The sequence below is a fragment of the Callorhinchus milii genome, unplaced genomic scaffold (genome assembly GCF_018977255.1).
Source record: "Callorhinchus milii isolate IMCB2004 unplaced genomic scaffold, IMCB_Cmil_1.0 Scaffold5, whole genome shotgun sequence".
Classification (NCBI taxonomy): domain Eukaryota; kingdom Metazoa; phylum Chordata; class Chondrichthyes; order Chimaeriformes; family Callorhinchidae; genus Callorhinchus; species Callorhinchus milii.
In genome coordinates this window covers 25,277,369-25,296,906 of record NW_024704746.1, presented here as the reverse complement: position 1 = coordinate 25,296,906, position 19,538 = coordinate 25,277,369, and the positions used below count along the sequence as shown (strand labels likewise).

General features: G+C 41.6%; 1 protein-coding gene across 1 annotated transcript in view; it reads left to right on the top strand.

The window, feature by feature from the left end:
* aldh1l2 (aldehyde dehydrogenase 1 family, member L2) overlaps positions 1-19,538 on the top strand; it is a 30,207-nt gene that overhangs the window by 4,769 nt on the left and 5,900 nt on the right. Inside the window, exons 3-16 of the mRNA XM_007909691.2 lie at positions 126-360; positions 7,332-7,497; positions 7,972-8,070; positions 12,566-12,655; positions 13,626-13,760; positions 14,472-14,597; positions 15,066-15,157; positions 15,782-15,929; positions 16,425-16,544; positions 16,974-17,101; positions 17,656-17,806; positions 18,368-18,438; positions 18,547-18,652; positions 19,129-19,216. Of these exons, the coding sequence (XP_007907882.1) occupies positions 126-360; positions 7,332-7,497; positions 7,972-8,070; positions 12,566-12,655; positions 13,626-13,760; positions 14,472-14,597; positions 15,066-15,157; positions 15,782-15,929; positions 16,425-16,544; positions 16,974-17,101; positions 17,656-17,806; positions 18,368-18,438; positions 18,547-18,652; positions 19,129-19,216 (1,755 nt within the window). The remainder of the gene's footprint in view (positions 1-125; positions 361-7,331; positions 7,498-7,971; positions 8,071-12,565; positions 12,656-13,625; positions 13,761-14,471; positions 14,598-15,065; positions 15,158-15,781; positions 15,930-16,424; positions 16,545-16,973; positions 17,102-17,655; positions 17,807-18,367; positions 18,439-18,546; positions 18,653-19,128; positions 19,217-19,538) is intronic.

The window sequence follows — 19,538 nt, the reverse complement described above, 5'->3', positions numbered from 1 at the left end:
ATATACAGTCAATTGACTTTACATTATTTATTCTATGAAACACTTTGAGACGTCTCAAAGATGTGTTGAGGCACTGAATCAAATCAAGGATTATGATTATTATTATTTTTCCTTCTCTCCCTCAGCTGTGGCAGCAGAGAAAGATGGCACACCGGTGTTTAAGTTTCCCAGATGGAGAGTGAAGGGGAAACCCATTCCTGATGTGGTCAAAGCCTACAAGTCTGTGGGAGCAGAACTCAACGTCCTCCCGTTCTGCAGTCAGTTTATTCCAATGGAGGTTATTGATCATCCTAAGAACGGATCTATAATCTACCATCCATCATTGCTCCCACGGCACAGAGGTGCTTCTGCTATAAACTGGTGAGAATAGTGTTTAACTGGATGTTGACATTCAGTGCAGTTTGACTCCTGTACAGTGAAGATCTAACGTATCGACACAAAATGTATTATTTTGTAGCCTCTCCTCTGGCTCCGTTCCCATTCCCCTGAAAACTGCCACTATCACTCCCATATTGAAAAAACCCTCCCTTGATGCGTCGCAGCTATCAAGCTAACGGCCCATCTCCAACCTCCCCTTCCTGTCCAAAGTTCTTGAAAGAGTTGTGGCCTCCCAGCTGCGCTCTTTCCTCTCCACCCATTCACTATTTGAATCCCTTCAGTCGGGTTTCCGTGCTGCCCATAGCACAGAAACTGCCCTGGTCAAGGTCACCAATGACATCCTGACCATCTGTGACCAGGGCTCCCTCTGCCTCCTCGTCCTCCTCGACCTATCGGCCGCATTCAATACGGTCGACCACTCTATCCTCCTCCACCGCTTGTCCTCCCACCTCAACCTTCAAGGCCCTGTCCTTGAGTGGTTTAGGTCGTACCTCTCCCACCGTCTTCATTTTGTTTCCACGAATGGCTTCTCCTCCGGCCCCCGCACTGTCTCGTGCGGTGTCCCTCAGGGCTCTGTCCTCGGTCCCCTCCTCTTCACCCTCTATATGCTCCCCCTGTGGTGACATCATCCGCAGACATGGGGTTCACTCCCACATGTATGCGGATGACACCCAACTCAACCTTTCCTCCTCTACTCTCAACTCCACGATCCCCGATGTCCTGACAGCTGACTGTCCGACATCGAGTCCTGGACGAGAGACAACTTTCTTCAGCTCAACGTGCGCAAAACTGAGGCCCTCCTGATTGGCTCACGTCAGCGCCTCCGCACCTCAGGCGCTGACACCATCAGCATCCAAGGCTGCACTCTCCACCTCTCAAAGCCATCAGGAACCTCGGGGTTCTGTTCGACCCTGAGCTGTCCTTTCTCCTTCATATCCGCACCACAACTGGCACCGCCTTCCATCACCTCCGGAACATCGCCAGACTACGGCACTACCTCACCCCTCACGCAGCTGAAACTCTGGTCCACACCTTTATCACCTCAAGGCTGGACTATGGGACCTCTCTCCTCGTCGGCCTTCCCGGCCCTCCCTCCACACTGCAGGTCATTCAGAACTCTGCAGCTCGTGTACTGTCCCGCACCAGACACCGCGCCCACATCACTCCCACCCTCGTCCTTGCCCTCACCCTCGCCCTCGCTCGCCTCCACTGGCTCCCCATCCCCCAGAGGATCGAATTCAAGATCCTCATCCTCACCTACAAAGCCATTCACGGCCTCGCTCCCTCCTACCTCTCCGACCTACTATCCCCCTACCTACCTGCCCGTACCCTCCGTTCCTCCGGCTCCGGTCTGCTCCACATCCCCCGCCCCAACCGCCCTATCATCGGTGGCCGGGCCTTCAACCTCTCAGCCCCGAGGCTTTGAAACTCCATCCCCAGTGCCTTCGCCGCTTCCTCCCTTTCCTCCTTCAAGGCCGGTCTCAAAACCTTTCTCTTTGACCTTCAGCCTTCAGCTCCGCTCTCGACTCTCTACCCCCTCCTCGCCCCCTCCCTTCCCTCCCCTCACCCTGACCATTTCCCCCCTCCTCGCCCCCTCCCTTCCCTCCCCTCACCCTGACCATTTCCCCCCAATGCTCGGGTCCCGACCCAACTGTCCAGCGCCTCGGGATGTCCTCCCGACGTGAAAGGCGCTCTCTAAATGAAATCTTGTTGTTGTTGTTATGGGAAAGAAAACTTGTGTTTTGAACATTATCTTTCCCTTGTCTTACAACATGTTGCCTTACATGTACATGATTATTATAACAACTTTAATAATGTTAATTGACATTTCTGATTTCTAACTTGTGATTAAACATGGCACTGTATTCACTGCTGAACATCCTCAGCGCTTCGGGACAGCGTGAGGGGCGCTATACAAACAATTTATGTTACTCAGTCACATTGAGGCAGAATGGTCATGTTGTTTCCATGTTTGTTTCCTTTTTGTAAACTTGGTTTAGATTGTGAGAAGTCTCAGAGCTTTAAACACAATGTCGCAACCGTTTAGCTGCTGCGAAAATCGGTTATGAGCTTTGGGTTGGCACGCCCAAACCTTCCCTGAACTCCTGCCAGCTGTCTGTGGTAATCACTCTGGGTTTGTGGCCTGAGGGGAACAGAAAGCCTTACCAGGAACAGAGGGAACTGTTTATTTTTCATTGGGATTTAAATTTGTGACCTTAACAACAACAACTTGCATTTATATAGCGCCCTTCACCCCGGGCGTCGTCTCAGAGCTTAATGATGGCCAAGGCTGAGCTGGGGCGAGGGGGAACGTGACCGTGGCTCGAGGAGGAAGATCTTCAGTGCAATCTGAAAGTAGGGGAAGAGCGGACAAGGCGAAGGGGTTGAGGGAGGGAGTTCCATAGCTTCGGGGTGCAGTGGCTGAAGGCACGGCTGCCGATGGTGGAACGGAGGATTCGAGGGACAAGGAGGAGGCTGGACCCAGTAAAGCGGAGGCAGTGGGTAGTGCTGTTAGGAGCGAGGAGGTTAGAGAGATAGGGAGGGGCCAAGGCATGGAGGGATTTAAACACTAAAGTAAGGATCTTGAAGTTGATCTACTCTGTGACAGGGAGCCAGTGGAGTTTGGCAAGGACTGGAGTAATCGGGCTGCGGAGTTTAATGCGGGTAACGTTATTGGATAAAGCCTTACTCCCAGAACCATTAGCCGTTCTGGTTTGTTTACAGAGGTCAGTTGATGAGCTACTATTCAGGGGAACTGAGCAGTCAATTAAGAGAAAGACTGATTTTTAAAATTATTTTCTTCCCTTCACACCTCTATCTAGGAGCATATTATTTATATATATATATATACACACATATACTAGCTGTGACCCAACAACATCAACTTGCACTTATATAGTGCCCTCCATGCAGGGTAGCATCTCAGATCTCATAGCGCTCAATATATTAAAATTGACTCCCAGAAAAGCAGTTAAGGTTATGCCAAAGAATTTATTTTATACATTTAAAATCAGGATTGAAAGTTGGAGCCCATTTAATGCAAATTGTTGTTGTCATTTATTTTTCTGCGCTGGGAGAAGGGAAAGCAATCTAATTCTGACTTTGAGATGCATTATTTTGTACTGTGCCCTCTCGTTCTGAAATGATACTTTAATCTGAATAACAATAATTTACCTATACCCTCTATCAGTGCCTCTAACCAATGGGTCAGCTTCACTATCAATCTTTTCTCCAGGGCAAAACAGTTCAGTTCTGAATCATAATTCATAAATTTAAGCCCTATTTCCTTGGTAATAAACCAAAGTTGCATGCTCAGAATTGATATTGATTTAGTTTTGCTAAACGTCAATTAATATCAACTTTTTTTAAAATACATCTCATATGAGGAACTTCCACATTGATTTAGTCTAAAATAAATATTGATCTGGCTGCTTTGTGATCTTTGGATGAACATTGAACCCTCACACAAGGACTCTACACTAACTTGTCATTCTGGTAAGTTCTGTACTGTTATCTTTGATAAAGAAGTTTCACAACAATTTTCTTAATATTTTCTTGCATAGATTTACTGATAATATTTAATATTCATTTGCAAATCTTGTTCACAGTGTTTCATGTCCAGAATTCTTGCTAAATAATTGATTCCTGTTTATTCAACAAATTTATATTTCATGTGTTTTAGTCTGAAGTTGGTTAGTGAACATATTCTTTCATATTTTCATAGATAATCCTTTCACAATGGTCCAAAAGCTGGTCCAACAACAACAACAAATTACATTTGTGTAGCGTCTTTCACGTCCAGGAGGACGTCCCAAGGCTGATCCAAGAATCCCTGATCATCATCTCAGAGGTTGGAGATGAGACGAGATGAGAGAGAGAAAGCGTTGTGACCTTCCTTCAACCCAAGGTCACACTGTGCTGTGGACACTGTGCTGTCCAGTAATGGAGAGGATCACAACTGTGGAAACATTCCCTACAGGAATCTGATTCTGCATTGATTCTAGAGGAAACTTAGGGAATAGATCAGTATTGCTCAGTTAACACACCAGTGTACAAGAGAAGGGCATTGACCTAATACTCTCTGTTTGGCCATGACACTGTGTACTCTGGTTCATCCAGATGTACAATCACTGTTGCATAACACTATGAAATGTAACTTAGCGCGGTGGGTGAACTAAGTTATATGTGTAGTTAATCTGCTTGTTTGTGCAGAAACCATCTACAGGGTTGCTGGTTGCCATGCAAACCCCTCTGATAGGCTTTCTGCAGTGAGTGTGGGGCTGGGGCTGATTGAGCAGCAGTTATGATGGCAATTTGGGGTGATCTTACAGAAACGTATTAGATTCTTATGGGGCTTGACAGAGTAGATAGTGTGAGACTGTTTCCCCTGGTAGGAGAATCTAGAACTAGGAGTCACAGTCTTTAGATTAAGGGACAAACAGAGTTGAGGAAACACTTCTTTACTCAGAGGGCAGTGAATTTATGGAATTCTCTACCCCAGAAGGCTGTAGATGCTCAGTCCTTCAACATATTCAAGACTGAGATTGATAGGTTTCTAAAGGATAGAGGGATTAAGGGAGATGGGGATAAGGCTGGCAGATGGAGTTAGGGTAGAAGATCAGCCATGATCTTATCGAATGGCGGGTCAGGCTCGAGGGGCCGAATGGCCTACTCCTGCTCCTAATTCCCATGTTCCTATGTTCCAACATATCCACAGTTAGTGATCAGTTTGCTCAGCACACACGGCACATTGTAAATGTAATCAACGGAAAAAAGTTGTACAGCTTAAAGAATTTCTTAATGTTAATTGAGTTACTCAAGAACAACTTTATGTCACTGTGTACATTGTGTTGTGTATATATACTGTACTTTAATAAATGTTTCACCCACAAAATACAGTCATCCACTTTACAGTATATTCTGTTAAGCACTTTGAGACGTCTCAACAATGTGATAAGAAGTTATATCAAATGCAAGAATTATCATTATTATGAAATGTCGTCTTGGAACTATTGAACACGGTCCTGGTCAATCGCTTTAATGATTGTTTGTGGGCCATTGCTGTGTGGACATCAAGCGCTCTGAGACGCTACACTGCGTGGAGGGTGCTGCATAAGCTCAAGTTGGTATTGTTGTGTGCAAACTGACTGCCGTGTTTGTCTACGAATACACAGTAACTACACTTGACAGCCCTTCCCTGGGAACTTATTTGTAGACATGTATAATAATAATTAATAATCCTTGCATTTGATATAGAGCCTTTCACATTGAGAAGGACATCTCAAAGCACTTGACAGGATTTACTGTAAAGTGTAGTGAATGTATTTTGTGGGTGAATGTTAAGGATACTCCATAGTACTATATCAGCAAATGTAAGGATTATGTGCTGTTATTTATATTTTGTTTCAATGTTGAAGAAATCCTTATGAAATGTTATATATATATATTTATATATTTTTGATTAAATTGTTTATTTTTAATCACTTCTGTCTGGATGTATTGTTTCCTCCACAATATTTACCATTCTCATTTTACATCTACATGGGATGTTTGCACATTTCCTATTAAACATCTCGTCTCTGTTGTTTGGAGGAATATATTCACCATAGGATTTCCTCATTGTAAATATTGACTTGCAACATAGAAAGTGGATTGGCCTCGGACGGTTACAACATACAGAATGTCATTGCTAACTTTATGACTTTCTGCAACAATAAACAATTATGTTTATACAGCACACTTCCTGCCAGGAGAAAGTCTCAAATTGCTTCACATAGCGAATATAATCTAATACTAATAAAGGCGTTTGATTTTGGACTTTCACATAATAATAATAATAATAATCCTGGCATTTGATATAGCGCTTTTCACGTCTTCTCGATATCTCAAAGCGCTTCACAGAATAGACTGTAAAGTGAATTGACCGTATATTTGTGGGCGAACGCGGCAGCCGATTGCGCACAGCAATGTCCCACAAACAGTCGTAGATTGAAAATGACCAATTTATTATTGTTTTGTTTTGGAGGGATTATTATTAGGCTCTGTGTGGAGTAAGGAAACTTGCCCAAGGTTTCCCTGCCAGGGATTGAACCCAGGTCTCTCGCTTGCAAAACGAGTGCTCTAGAGCTACAGGACTCCACAACATCAGGTCAATATACACAAGCAGCAATCAGTGGCAGCAGAAGCCTAGTCCAACACAAACTTAACTAACGGACAGACCCAGATACGATCAGCAAGTAGTCATATCTGACACTTTACATTGCTATTCTCAGAGAAGATTTCCCTTTTTCTTAATAATTACTGTAGAAAGTCTCCTCAATCCAAACAGAAAATCCTGAAAAGAAAAAAGATAAATTGTTATTTTACTTTTAACAATAAAACACTAAATGTTATGTAATGTTCATGAAAGGCATGTTCTATTTGTATGCGCTATAAAGAATTCAGGTATTTTTGAATTTTTATTATTTACCTAAAATAATTCTATAATGAAATCAGAATCACATGATTATAATTATGTCTGTATAAGACAAAATACTTTCTCCCCTCCTCCCCAAGGATATTATATTATGTTATTTAACTTGTTATTTAAATATTTATATGTATTTCTAAATCGTTTCTGCAATTACTGGGGTGAGGGGGAAGAAACGTGTAAATTGACCAGTTTTATAACCCAACCATCCCCCCAAATAAAATTGCTCATTCATTCCATTGCAAGACGTGAAAGGCGTTTCACCAAATGCGAGGATTATTGTTATGATGATAAAAAATGTATGTGCACTTATCTAAGTCCTGCCACATTGTGATTTTTGATTGTAAAGAGGTAAGTCATTGTCATTGCGCAAACACTATATTCAGTGTGCTACAATTAACACGACAGTACAAATAATAGCTGCACAATGAAGTTTGTGACTAGATAATAAACTCTTAACCACTGGCTGTTTGTCTGTCTGCAGGACTTTGATTCATGGGGATAAAAAGGGAGGTTTCTCTGTCTTCTGGGCAGATGATGGATTGGATACAGGGCCTGTACTTCTGCAGAGAGAGTGTGACATAGATCCCAATGACACAGTCGATACACTCTATAATCGTTTCCTCTTTCCTGAAGGGATTCAAGCAATGGTAAGCATCATTTTAACCATAACACACAATGTTTTTAATTTAAAAATAACTTTGATTTACAGAAATGCTATTTTATTTCGAAACTGCAAACATGGTCATCCTCCAGTGTAGTTCTTACCTGAGGAGACATGATTTCTGGCCTTTAGTTTGGTTCCTCTTTACACTTGTGAGTAGAAAGCTTCATGGTTAGAGAAGGAATGGTTGATGAACAGTTACAGGTATTTGCTATAGGGTAAAAGGGTTATAATGTGGGGACATATACATTTACACCGTATAGCACTGTACAAAGGGAAGAATAGACCATTTTGTAATCTGTATTTGTTGGACCTTCTGTTGTATGGTACTTGTTTATTAATGTTCTTAGTTTAAATTCATTCATTCATGATCCCGACTGTAAGTGTTTAGTTGGTTTATGTCATAACTTCTGTGATTCTTAGAACAAAGCCAGTGTGTGACTTCATGCCTTGATTTCAGGTGGAGGCTGTGCAGCTAATTGCCGATGAGAAAGCACCGAGGATTATCCAGCCAGAAGGTGCCACATATGAAGGGATCCAGAAGAAGGAGAATGCAAAGGTTATTATGTATTTATAGTCTCTCCAGCTCCTTAACCAACCAAACACCTTCATGTCCCATAATAAGGTTCAGCTCTACACTGTACTAAATGTATACCGTACACCGCAAATAACGTAATGCAGCACTTTACACATCCAAACATTTCAAAATGTCTAATTAGCTTCACAAAAGGTGATACGTTGAAGCCGAGTGAATGTTATATAGTTCTTTTCTGCAGTTTATGTATGTATTTATTTAGTGGAATCGGGGCTGTGAGCTCGCTATTATTATTTAGTGGGATCAGGGGTTGTGAGCTCACCCACTAACACATGGTGAAGTTTGCAGCTGAGCTTCAGTGTTAGTGACAGAAACATCATGTGTTGCTGAGTATTTGATTTCCTCACGTGTTCCTATTCCCGAGGCTGGCAATCTCAAGGCCCTTCCCGAGCAGATATTTATCCAATCCTTTTCTGAAGGAATTAATTGTCACCTCAACAGCTTCTAGTTCTCGTGTACTACAGATATCCACCTTTCTGTGGGAAAAAAATCTTCTAATCTCTAGACTGACTTAAGGTTTGTTAACTTTAAACGTTTGGTTTTGCCAGTCCAGAGGAATTAATCTGTTTACGTCATTATTATATCAGCCGTTTTGACACCTGGTTCATTTCCATCCTTAATCGTCTCGTTGATGGAAATAACTTCAGTTTTGCAAAGCATTCCTCATTGCTTACAGCCTTGAACATCCAGGGGAAGCGCTTTGAGACGTCGAAAAGAAGTGAATAACGCTATAACAAATGCAAGGATTACTATTACTATTATCTGTTCATTCCTCTCCGTCCCTTCTCTGTTGATCAGTATATTATCTGATCAGAATTAAACACCTTTAAGCACTTCACAAAAATTATTTTGAAATATAATGACTCTTTGTACAAAGCCCAAAATAACGACAAATCTGTTTCAACGCCTTCCCAAACACCTCAGTAAGATAAATGATAAATTATCAGTAAATCTCTTGGGTATTTGGGGATTTAAATGAGGGCCAAATATTGTCCAGGACCTTGTGAAAACTCCCCCCTTGTTTGCGGTTGGCTATCATATTTTCGCCATAAAATACACAGTTAATTCACTTTACAATGTATCCTGAGATGTATCTTTGAGATGCCTCAACTACATAATAAGGCACTGTATCAAATGCCAGGATTATTACTATTATTATTCTATGAATGGGAGCCTTAATGTCTATCTGAAGCAGCCGAGATCTCAAAATAAGTTCTCACCCAGAAGGACAGGATTTATAAACAAGACCAGACTGGGGTGGAAGCTCATATAACCAGCTTAAGTCCTTAAATCCATACAATTCTGAGGCTAAAGGTTTACCAATGGAGCCAAACTAAATCTCTTTTTACACATAAACTTCCAGATAGTTCAAATGTTACCGCACCCTATATGAGGTTCAAAGTAATGTTTCAACATACAGTCGAAACATCCTCAAGAGATGGTGAAATATTTATAAAAATATAATTTTTATCAAGTAAGCAAATTTGAACGAAGGACAAATATTCTAGCTTTAAAATATGTCTACCTTTACAAAAAATATAATTTAAATATAGATTCAAATATTATCTCTTTATATAATATAAAATATATTTTTTATAAAGCTATAATATTTTACAATAATAACGGGAATAAATCTCTGGATTAAATCATCGTGTGGTTTGTGAATAAACACAGGATTTATACTTTAGGAAATAAATGTTTCCATTTAATATACATGTATAAGAAAGAGAGAGATCATCTTTCTGTACTGTACAACATCAGCAACAACTGACATGGTCAGTGCCTTCACCTAGACTAGTCTCTGGGAGCTATACCATGTTTATGAGATATAAAGTTGCTGTGTCAGGGGTTACCTCAGAAGTCAGTCACCTCAGAAATCCCAGTACTGGTTTACAGTCCAAATCTGGGACAATATTTGCATTGCATTTTCAAAACAACTTCTGAACAAACATTGAAGGTCAGTTTGTTTTACCTTTTTTCAAAGGCACAGACATGTCTATGTGATACTTCAACACAAGTTTCCCCCAAGAAAATATACAGTTGTTGAGGTTGTTTTCTCGTTTAGACAAATGTTGGACTCTTATGTTGAATTCCATGAGGGGAATTGTGGAAGCATCTGGCTAGAAGCAGAATAATAACTATAAATGGGAAATGTGTGCATTTAGTTTAGTGAATGTGCTGCAGGGAACGGTTCCATCTGTATTAAGAGCTTCAGTGCAGTCACTTTGTCTGAGCTGCTATTAGCAATAGGAAAGCTTCAAACATTAAGTCATTTACGGTTCAAAATGCTCCTTGAGTTTATTTACTTTAGTTATCTCTACCTCAGCCATCATAACATGAGGGTGTCAGTAACAGCAGGACTTTCACAGGAAATGTTCCAAATCAGCCGAATAGTTTGAAAGTTCTTAATGTTAAGGTGACATTAAGCTACTGTGGACTCGCAGCCCATCCACATTGTGACTTCCCTTCCCATCAACTAAACCCTGGCTTTACTCGAGGTATAGAGGTGTCACTGTTAATATCCAACTATACAGAGGTTCACTGTTAATATAATAATATTAATCCTTGCATTTGATATAGCGCTTTTCACGTCGGGAGGACGTCCCAAAGCGCTTCACAGAACACACTGTAAAGTGAATTGACTGTATATTTGTGGGCGAACGCGGCAGCCAATTGCGCACAGCAATGTCCCACAAACAGTCGTAGATTGAAAATGACCAATTTATTATTGTTTTTGGTTTTGGATTAGGCTTATTAGGTTTATTATTAGGCTCTGTGTGGAGTAAGGAAACTTGCCCAAGGTTTGGCCCTCTGCCTGGAATTGAACTCAGGTCTCTCACTTGCAAAGCGAGTGCTCTAACCACTGAGCTACAGAACTCCACATCAAAGTCCAATATCAGACCATTTAGAGGTGTCACTGTTAATATCAGTTTAACATGTTCTTAGGAGCCCAGAGTGGGTTGTGCCAATGACTTGTATAAATAAGATGGTTTGACATGGAAACATGGACAGGTTACATCAGTGGTATAAGCTCGTCTTTCTGATTGAAGACAACAACTGGAGTTCAATATGTCCTTCCCAGCACTGATGTTCTCCTTAAATTACATTCCCTGCTCGCTCGCCGCTCTCTCAATAATTATCACTGCAGCTTTTTCTACACTAGATACTGACAAGGATACTACTGTACTTTTATTAGTTGATTGATTATTTCAGAGACATTACTAAATGTCTTATGGTCTGTGTATTTAAAGTCTAATTTAAACCATTCTTAATATGGAATCATTCTATAACAAGCTGAGTGTGCCCTTTGAGATCGCTTAGAGAAGGTTAGAAATTATACAATGTGGATAAGAATACATTGATAACAAACCCAGATAATATATTTCAATGTTAGCTATAACGTGAATGGTTTGTGCTAACCTCACGCTAATTAAGATGGTGCCACTGTGTAGTTTGTTATCTGCCGTCGGCAGGAATGGAAAATGGAAATGTTCTTACAGTTAAACATAGTAAATTTAAGGATAAACTCCTTCAGTAGAACAGGAGAAATGTACAGCACAGAAACAGGCCATTCGGCCCATCATGGCTTTTAGACAACAATCCCACAAGTCCTGTTTCTCTGCTTTGTCCCCACACCACTGTAGTTTACTTCTTGTTAGAAATCTGTCGAGTTCCCTTTTGAAAGTGTATATGGATTGTGTCTCCACCACCTCTCCTGGCAGAGCATTCCATATCCCAGCCACGTACAATTAACCTCAGTATTTATGGGCCACCTTGGCAGTAAGAGTCAAATCTAGTTGGATTCCCAGTGTTACTGAGACAACCTACAAGTTTTTTGCAAGAATCAGTAGGTGCTATTATACCTAATAATAATCATTGCATTTGATATAGCGCTTTTCACGTCTTCTCGACGTCTCAAAGTGCTTCACAGAATAGACTGTAAAGTGAATTGACTGTATATTTGTGGGCGAACGCGGCAGCCAATTGCACACAGCAATGTCCCACAAACAGTCATGGATTGAAAATGACCAATTTATTATTGCTTTGTTTTGGAGGAATTATTATTAGGCTCTGTGTGGAGAAAGGAAACTTGCCCAAGGTTTCGCCCTCTGCCTGGAATTGAACCCAGGTCTCTCGCTTGCAAAGCGAGTGCTCTAACCACTGAGCTACAGGACCTAGTAGTAAGTAGGGAACCTGGTTGTTAGTCAATTGGTGGATCGCTTTCCTGGGGTGATAATCCCTCAAACATAAAATAATTTGGTCACTCAACCCACGGCTGTTTGTGGGACGCTGCTGTGTGCAATTGGCTGCTGTGTTTCACCCACAAAATACACAGTCACTACACTTTACATTATATCCTGTGAAGCGCTTTGAGACATCTCACAGACGTGATAAGGCACTATATCAAATGCAGGGATTACTATTATCTTACCAAAGATATAAACTGCTCTTTGTTCAGATCTCCTGGGATCAGACGGCAGAAACTCTCCACAATTGGATCCGTGGACACGACAAGGTTCCTGGAGCCTGGACGCTCATCGATGGCCAGGTATTCTGAAAATATTCACAAACATAAAGTATTTTGAAATATTTTGCTTGTTTGAATTTGAATTTGAACCGGAAAATATGCAGGAATGACATCCTTCAAAAATAAGCCAATTTATTTGCATTGCTTATGTGTTAAACACAGCTCTGCCATCACAGCCCAGTCCTCCACAGGGCTGATTCATGTAAAGCACTGATGTCGTGTGGCTCCCATTCACTGAGCATGAGCACGGCTAGTCCCCGGGCTAGTCACCGGGCTAGTCCCCGGGCTAGTCACCGGGCTAGTCCCCGGGCTAGTCACCGGGCTAGTCCCCGGGCTAGTCACTGGGCTAGTCCCCGGGCTAGTCCCCGGGCTAGTCACCGGGCTAGTCCCCGGGCTAGTCACTGGGCTGCACACACACAGCACATAGCACATACACGACACACACACAGCACGCACACACACAGCAGATACAGCATACAACACACAGCTCACACACAGCACACACACAGCTCACACACAGCTCACACACACAGCTCACACACAGCTTACACACAGCTTACACACAGCACACACACAGCACACACACAGCACACACACAGCTCACACATATCACACAGCACACACACAGCACACACACAGCTCACACACAGCACACACACAGCTCACAGCAGCTGATAATGACAGTCGTCTGATGACATGAGGCCCACAGTAATTGTGTGTATCACACACTGTAGCCAATAGGTATAGCCGTCCCTGTTCAACATCAGATGTTATAGATCTTACAATATAAAGTGTGAAATTCTTACATGTAAATGCCGAGGAGATAACTGAGGCTATTACACTGTATCTGCAGAACAAACTTGGCAAAGACTCATCACTGCTGTGTTCCTCTACATCCTAAAGTCATCCAACTGTATTTTACTTAGTGAAGCGATGCAGTTTCTCAGTATCTCACTAACATGTTTACTGTGTTTGTGTCCTCACGTATTAGGCGGTGACTATGTACGGCTCAGCCTTGTATAAAGGTGCAGTTCCTTCTGGTCAGGCGTTGCAGATCAGTGGCTGTAGCCAACCTGGTGTAGTGACCAGCAATGGGTTGGTGCTGTTTGGCAACGATGGGAAGATGGTAAGAAACTATTACATTATTCCAAAGCTCTGGAAATTGGGCTCATTGACTAATTAATCAAAAGTTACATTATAATGTTTAAATGATGATGTTTCCTGCTAAGTGAGAGGATCTGGGTTGGATTCCCGGGCAGGGCGAAACGTTGGGCAAGTTTCCTTACTCCACACACCTCTGTTCACCAGCAGTAAGTAAGAACCTGGTTGTTAGTCGATTGACAGATTACTTTTCCGGGGGTAATAATCCCTTAAAAAAAAGTCACTCAATCCACGACAGCTTGTGGGTCACTGTGCGCAATTGGCTGCCATTTGACAGGGGTGGAGAATGACTCCGAGCCGGAGGGAGGGGGAGGTGACCGTAGCCACGGTCGAAGACGAACGTCTTCACGCGCGACCTGAAGCTGGGGAAGGAGGGGGCCAGGCGGAGGGATAGAGGGAGAGAGTTCCAGAGTTTCAGGACCACCGATGGTGGAATGGAGGGCATGAGGGATAAGAGGAGGCCAGAGCCAGTCGAGCGGAGGTAGTGGGTTGGGGAGTAGCAGGTCAGAGTGGTATTCTATATTTTGTCAAAATTATCCTTTTAAAAGAAAAGCTTATTTACACAATAACAAAACTACATTCAATTAGTTTTGCGCGTTTATATTATCCTTTTCATTTAGCAGAACTGATCATTGGTTTCCTTTCTCAATGATGGGATAGTGTTAATGTTTTACAGTTGATAGTGAGAAACCTTCAGTTCGAGGATGGCAAAATGATTTCTGCCTCAAAATACTTCTCTTCTGGTGACACTGCTGCTGTGGAACTGACTGAAGAAGAGAAGAAGATAGCAGAGACTATCAAGGTAAGATTGTGAGAGTGATTGTTGGGATTAAGAAAGCCATTCGGAGCCAATCAATCGCCTCCTTTTTGATAATGGAGACCTGCAGAAAACATTCTCTGATTTCCTATCCAAGGTATGTATAGTCCTGTAGCTCAGTGGTTAGAGCCCTCACCTCGCCTGGGTTCGATTCCCGGGCAGGGCGAAACATTGGGCAAGTTTCCTTACTCCACACGCCTCTGTTTACCAGCAGTAAGAAGGAACATGGTTGTTAGTCAATTGACAGATCGCTTTTCTGGGGGTAATAATCAGTTCAAAAAAAATACTGGAATCACTAACAATATTCTTTGTATTTTATTACAATCTTTGTGGTAAGACATAGTAAGTAGTAAAGTAAAAGGTATCAGGCTAAGGTGGGATCAGTTCTCTTATGTGTAATTGAAGAACAAGGGATATAAACCAACAGCTCTCTATCCCCACATTGTGTTTCAGGCCATTTGGAAAGGAATTTTGAGCACTGTCGACACCATTGAGGATTCCACAGATTTCTTTAAGTCTGGAGCCGCGTCTATGGATGTTGTCAGGTAACGTAATAGATACAAACTGGAAACAATCCCTTATCTACACTATCTACTGTGTAACTTGTGGGCTTTTCACTCATGTTAATAACATGTTCAGATTGACTTTGGAAACTCTGTAAGTGGCACTTTGTGCAATGAGGGAACAACAACAGCAACATCATCTTGTATTTACGTTGACTCGGTAGAGTCTTAGTGTTGGGGACACAGATGATACATGAGTAAGTTTTACAGCGAATCTCGGGTCTCGGTTTGAATCCAGTCAGACTGATCACAAGTCACTAGCAATAGTTATTCTGATTTAGTCTGTCAGATTCCTATGTGCAATGTGACTGAATTTTCATATCCAGTTCAACATAGAAATGCACCCACTTCCCCTCATTGTGAAATACTCAGCAATCTCCCACACCAAGGCCACAATAAACCTCTTCTACAATCTGACATCTCCCGTCCCCCAGTGAATTAGGGATGGAGAGATTGTGACTAGAGACATGGTATAGAGTCCTGGATGAATCTCGATCACTATGTGAAGACCCTGTTGGATCACAATAGTGTTTATGTATAAGAGTTTCCTGTGGGCTGGGGACACAATGATCTCACTGTTATTTAGATGCATCTCTTCATGGTTAGGTTGGTTGAAGAAATCAAACAGAAGTGCAATGGATTCCAGCTGCAAAATGAAGATGTCTACATGGCCACCAAGTTTGAGGAATTCATCCAGATGTTTGTTAGAAAGCTGAGAGGAGAAGATGGAGAGGAAGAGTTGGTGGTAGATTATGTAAGTACGGAAATATAATAAGTGGTTTAATATCTGTCCTGTGTCCTCGAGTCTGATACACAACATGTTAACGGGACACAGATATCAAGCCAGAGGTTTCACAATGGGAGTGTAATGGACTTGTTTGTCTGCTGCATGGGTCTAGATTTAGGACATTTCAAAATGACAGATTCAGAAAAGGATTTTACACAACAACAATTGAATCATTTAAAATAATTCAGCTTCTTTATCATTTCAGCCAAAAAATATACAGTCACTACACTTTACAGTATATCCTGTGAAGCACTTCTGTAAAACGTCTCAAAAACATGATAAGGCACTAAATCAATTGCAAGGATTATTATTATTTTTCCAAATAACAAGTTTCCAGATTTGTTTGGTTTATTGATAATTTATAGTTTGCAGACTACAATTTTTCAAAAGCTGTTGCCGGTCAATAAAAATTCTGATATTATTATCTTAATAATAATGTCTGTTTACTATCACTGCCCTCAGGCTACGATGGAGGTAAACAATATGACTGTGAAGATGCCCCACCAATGCTTCATCAACGGCAAGTTTGAAGACGCCAACGATGGGAAAACCTACAGCACCATCAACCCCACAGACGGCTCAGTAAGTGACGGATATTTAATAAAACAGTAATCCTGAACTGTAAAGTGAATAAACACTGCCCTTCGAGCCTTGCCCTTCAGTCCTCCTACATAACTACGTAACTCAATGAAACATGGTAATCAAGATAAATATAATAATAATTTGGTCGCTCAATCCACGACTGTTTGTGGGACGCTGCTGTGCGCAATTGGCTGCCGTGTTTCACCCACAAAATATACAGTCAATCGACTTTACAGTGTATTCTATGTGATAAGGAGCTATACCAAATGCAACGATTTTTATTATATTATTATTATGTCCTAGGTCAGCTGGTGATATTTATGATTATTGAACCCCTTAATTTCAGTATTGATACAAAGCCACCAGGTTGGCAAATTCCTGATGATTTGCTTAATGTCCAGTCCCTGGTAACACAATCTGTTCTCGCAGGTTATCTGCAAAGTCGCCTTCTCGTCTATAGCTGATGTTGACAAGGCTGTAGCAGGAGCTAAAGAAGCCTTTGATAATGGCCAGTGGGGAAGGATGAACGCTAGAGACAGAGGGAGACTCCTGTATAAGTAAGTGCTTTAACAAACCCTCATGATAAATTAAAATAATAATTTGGTCACTCAATCCATGACTGTTTATGGGGCACCGCTGCAATTGGCTGCTACATTTCACTCACATCCACTATATATGCAGTCACTTCACTTTACAGTATGTTCTGTTAAGCGCTTTGAGACGTCTCGAAGACTTGATAAGGCGCTGTATCAAATGCCAGGATTATTATTAAATGCCCAAAATTATTATGCGGTGATTATTCATTGAATTACTTGTTTAATAAATTAAATGTGTATCATAATTACTCAATAGACTGACAATTACAAATAATGTTTACTTGGTTTAATAATTGTATTTGGTGAAGCTAAGTCCTAACGTGGAAATATTAACAAACTAGGACTTAGTAGTTGGTCAGTCGGACTTTACCGGGTGCTGTAAATGTGCACGCATTGTAGTTTGCCAATCAATATTGAGGTGCAATTAAAAATGACACAATGCAAGCAATGTTTAATAGCTGCTGCCCCCCCCCCACCCACCCCTATCCCTGCTGGTAACGTGATTGTAATTGTAGGCTGGCAGACCTAATGGAGGAACATGAGGAAGAACTTGCTACCATCGAGGCCATGGATTCAGGAGCTGTGTACACACTGGCTCTGAAGACACACGTTGGAATGTCTATTCAGACATTCAGATACTTTGCTGGATGGTGCGACAAGATTCAGGTAAGACATGAACATGTTTGTTAGTTAGTGCAACTTTCACCCCATTGTACATTCCCATCGCTGGGAGAAACGTACTTCATTAGAATGGCAGATATTGCGCTATTGAGAACATTTTGTTAACAATTCATATATCTAGCCATCTCCCAACAGCTTCCTCGCTGTAGCACATCTAGTCAATTTAATCAAAAATACAGATATTCTGTTGTTGTAAAATCTAATTCCTTTAAATCCTTAAACCAGTTAAAGGTATATATTCATAAATTTGGGTAATAATATTATGTGTGCTCAATCAATCCCTTTGAAATAAGCTCTCTGGCAAATATTATAGTCCTGTATTTAAATAGTTTTTCTTTACATTTTCATCAGGAAAATGCTCTTAGAACAATAATAACACATGAAATTCTTCCCATTTTGTAGTATCACTTTGCCGGACAGTTTAGAAACTTTAAACTTTTGTGGGGAAAAAAATGTTACTTTATTCTCCACATCGTTGAAATATTTTTCTTGCTTCTTACCTTCTCGTTCCTGAACTGAATTTAAATAACTTTTAATGTCCTTTAGGGTTCGACAATCCCCATTAATCAAGCCCGCCCTAATCGTAATTTAACATTTACCAAGAAGGAACCTCTGGGGTGAGAGCTGACATTACTTTGTTAATAGTTTTGGTAAATAAACATCTTTTATTTTACATTATTTAAGTAAAACTGTTTATCTGACCATCAGTTGCTGCTATGTTTCAGGGTCTGTGCCATTGTTATCCCATGGAACTATCCACTCATGATGTTGGCCTGGAAGAGTGCAGCCTGCCTTGCTGCGGGCAACACCCTGGTACTAAAGCCAGCACAGGTAACTCAGCCACGACAACAGACTCGTAACATTGGCCCTGAAGAGGGTGCAGAGTGCTATTAGGTCTGTGTCTGATGTGCAGTGTGATCTCCTGACCTCCCTTGCTCCTTCAAGGCCTGTCTCAATACCCACCTCTTTGACCTCACCTTCGGTCTCCCTCCTACCCCCACCCTCCCCTCCCTCCGCCCTCCTGATCCCAACCTCCAGCTCGGGTCGAAATCCCTGATTGTCCAGCACCTTGGGGCGTCCTCCTGAGTGAAAGGTTCTGTGTAAATGTCATGTGTTGTTTGTTGTTTCTGTGAAGCTCTTTGAGCCATCTCAGCAATATGATCAAGTACTATATGGAGCATAAGGGCTATTATTACAGGGTGACAGTGTTTGTGCACATTTGTGCAGCTCGAGTCAGTGCAAATTGGATTCTAAATATTGATGTTTTATCAAGAATTGTTTGCAAATATTTATTTTTTCCATTTCAGGTCACTCCTCTGACTGCTCTGAAGTTTGCAGAACTAACTGCTAAAGCTGGCTTCCCTAAAGGAGTTGTCAACATTCTTCCTGGCTCAGGTACTTCTGTGCCTTTAACTCAGTAACTTGTGGGGAAAAATGTGAGAACAGAGGCAAAGAGGGCAGGGTGTGTATGGAGAGGCTGATGGACAGCTGATAGCAGTTCTGTGACACAGAACATTGGCTTGTCAGTGATAGGACATGTGTCCTGACTTTGATTTATCATTTTGCACATTGAATTTATTTAAGATACACCGTCACTACTTTACAGTATATCCTGTGAAACACTTTGAGCCGTCTCAGTGACGTGATAAGGCGCTGTGTGAAGTACAAGGATTATATTATGATTTGGGGAAGGTAGAGGCACAAAGTGACACTGAGA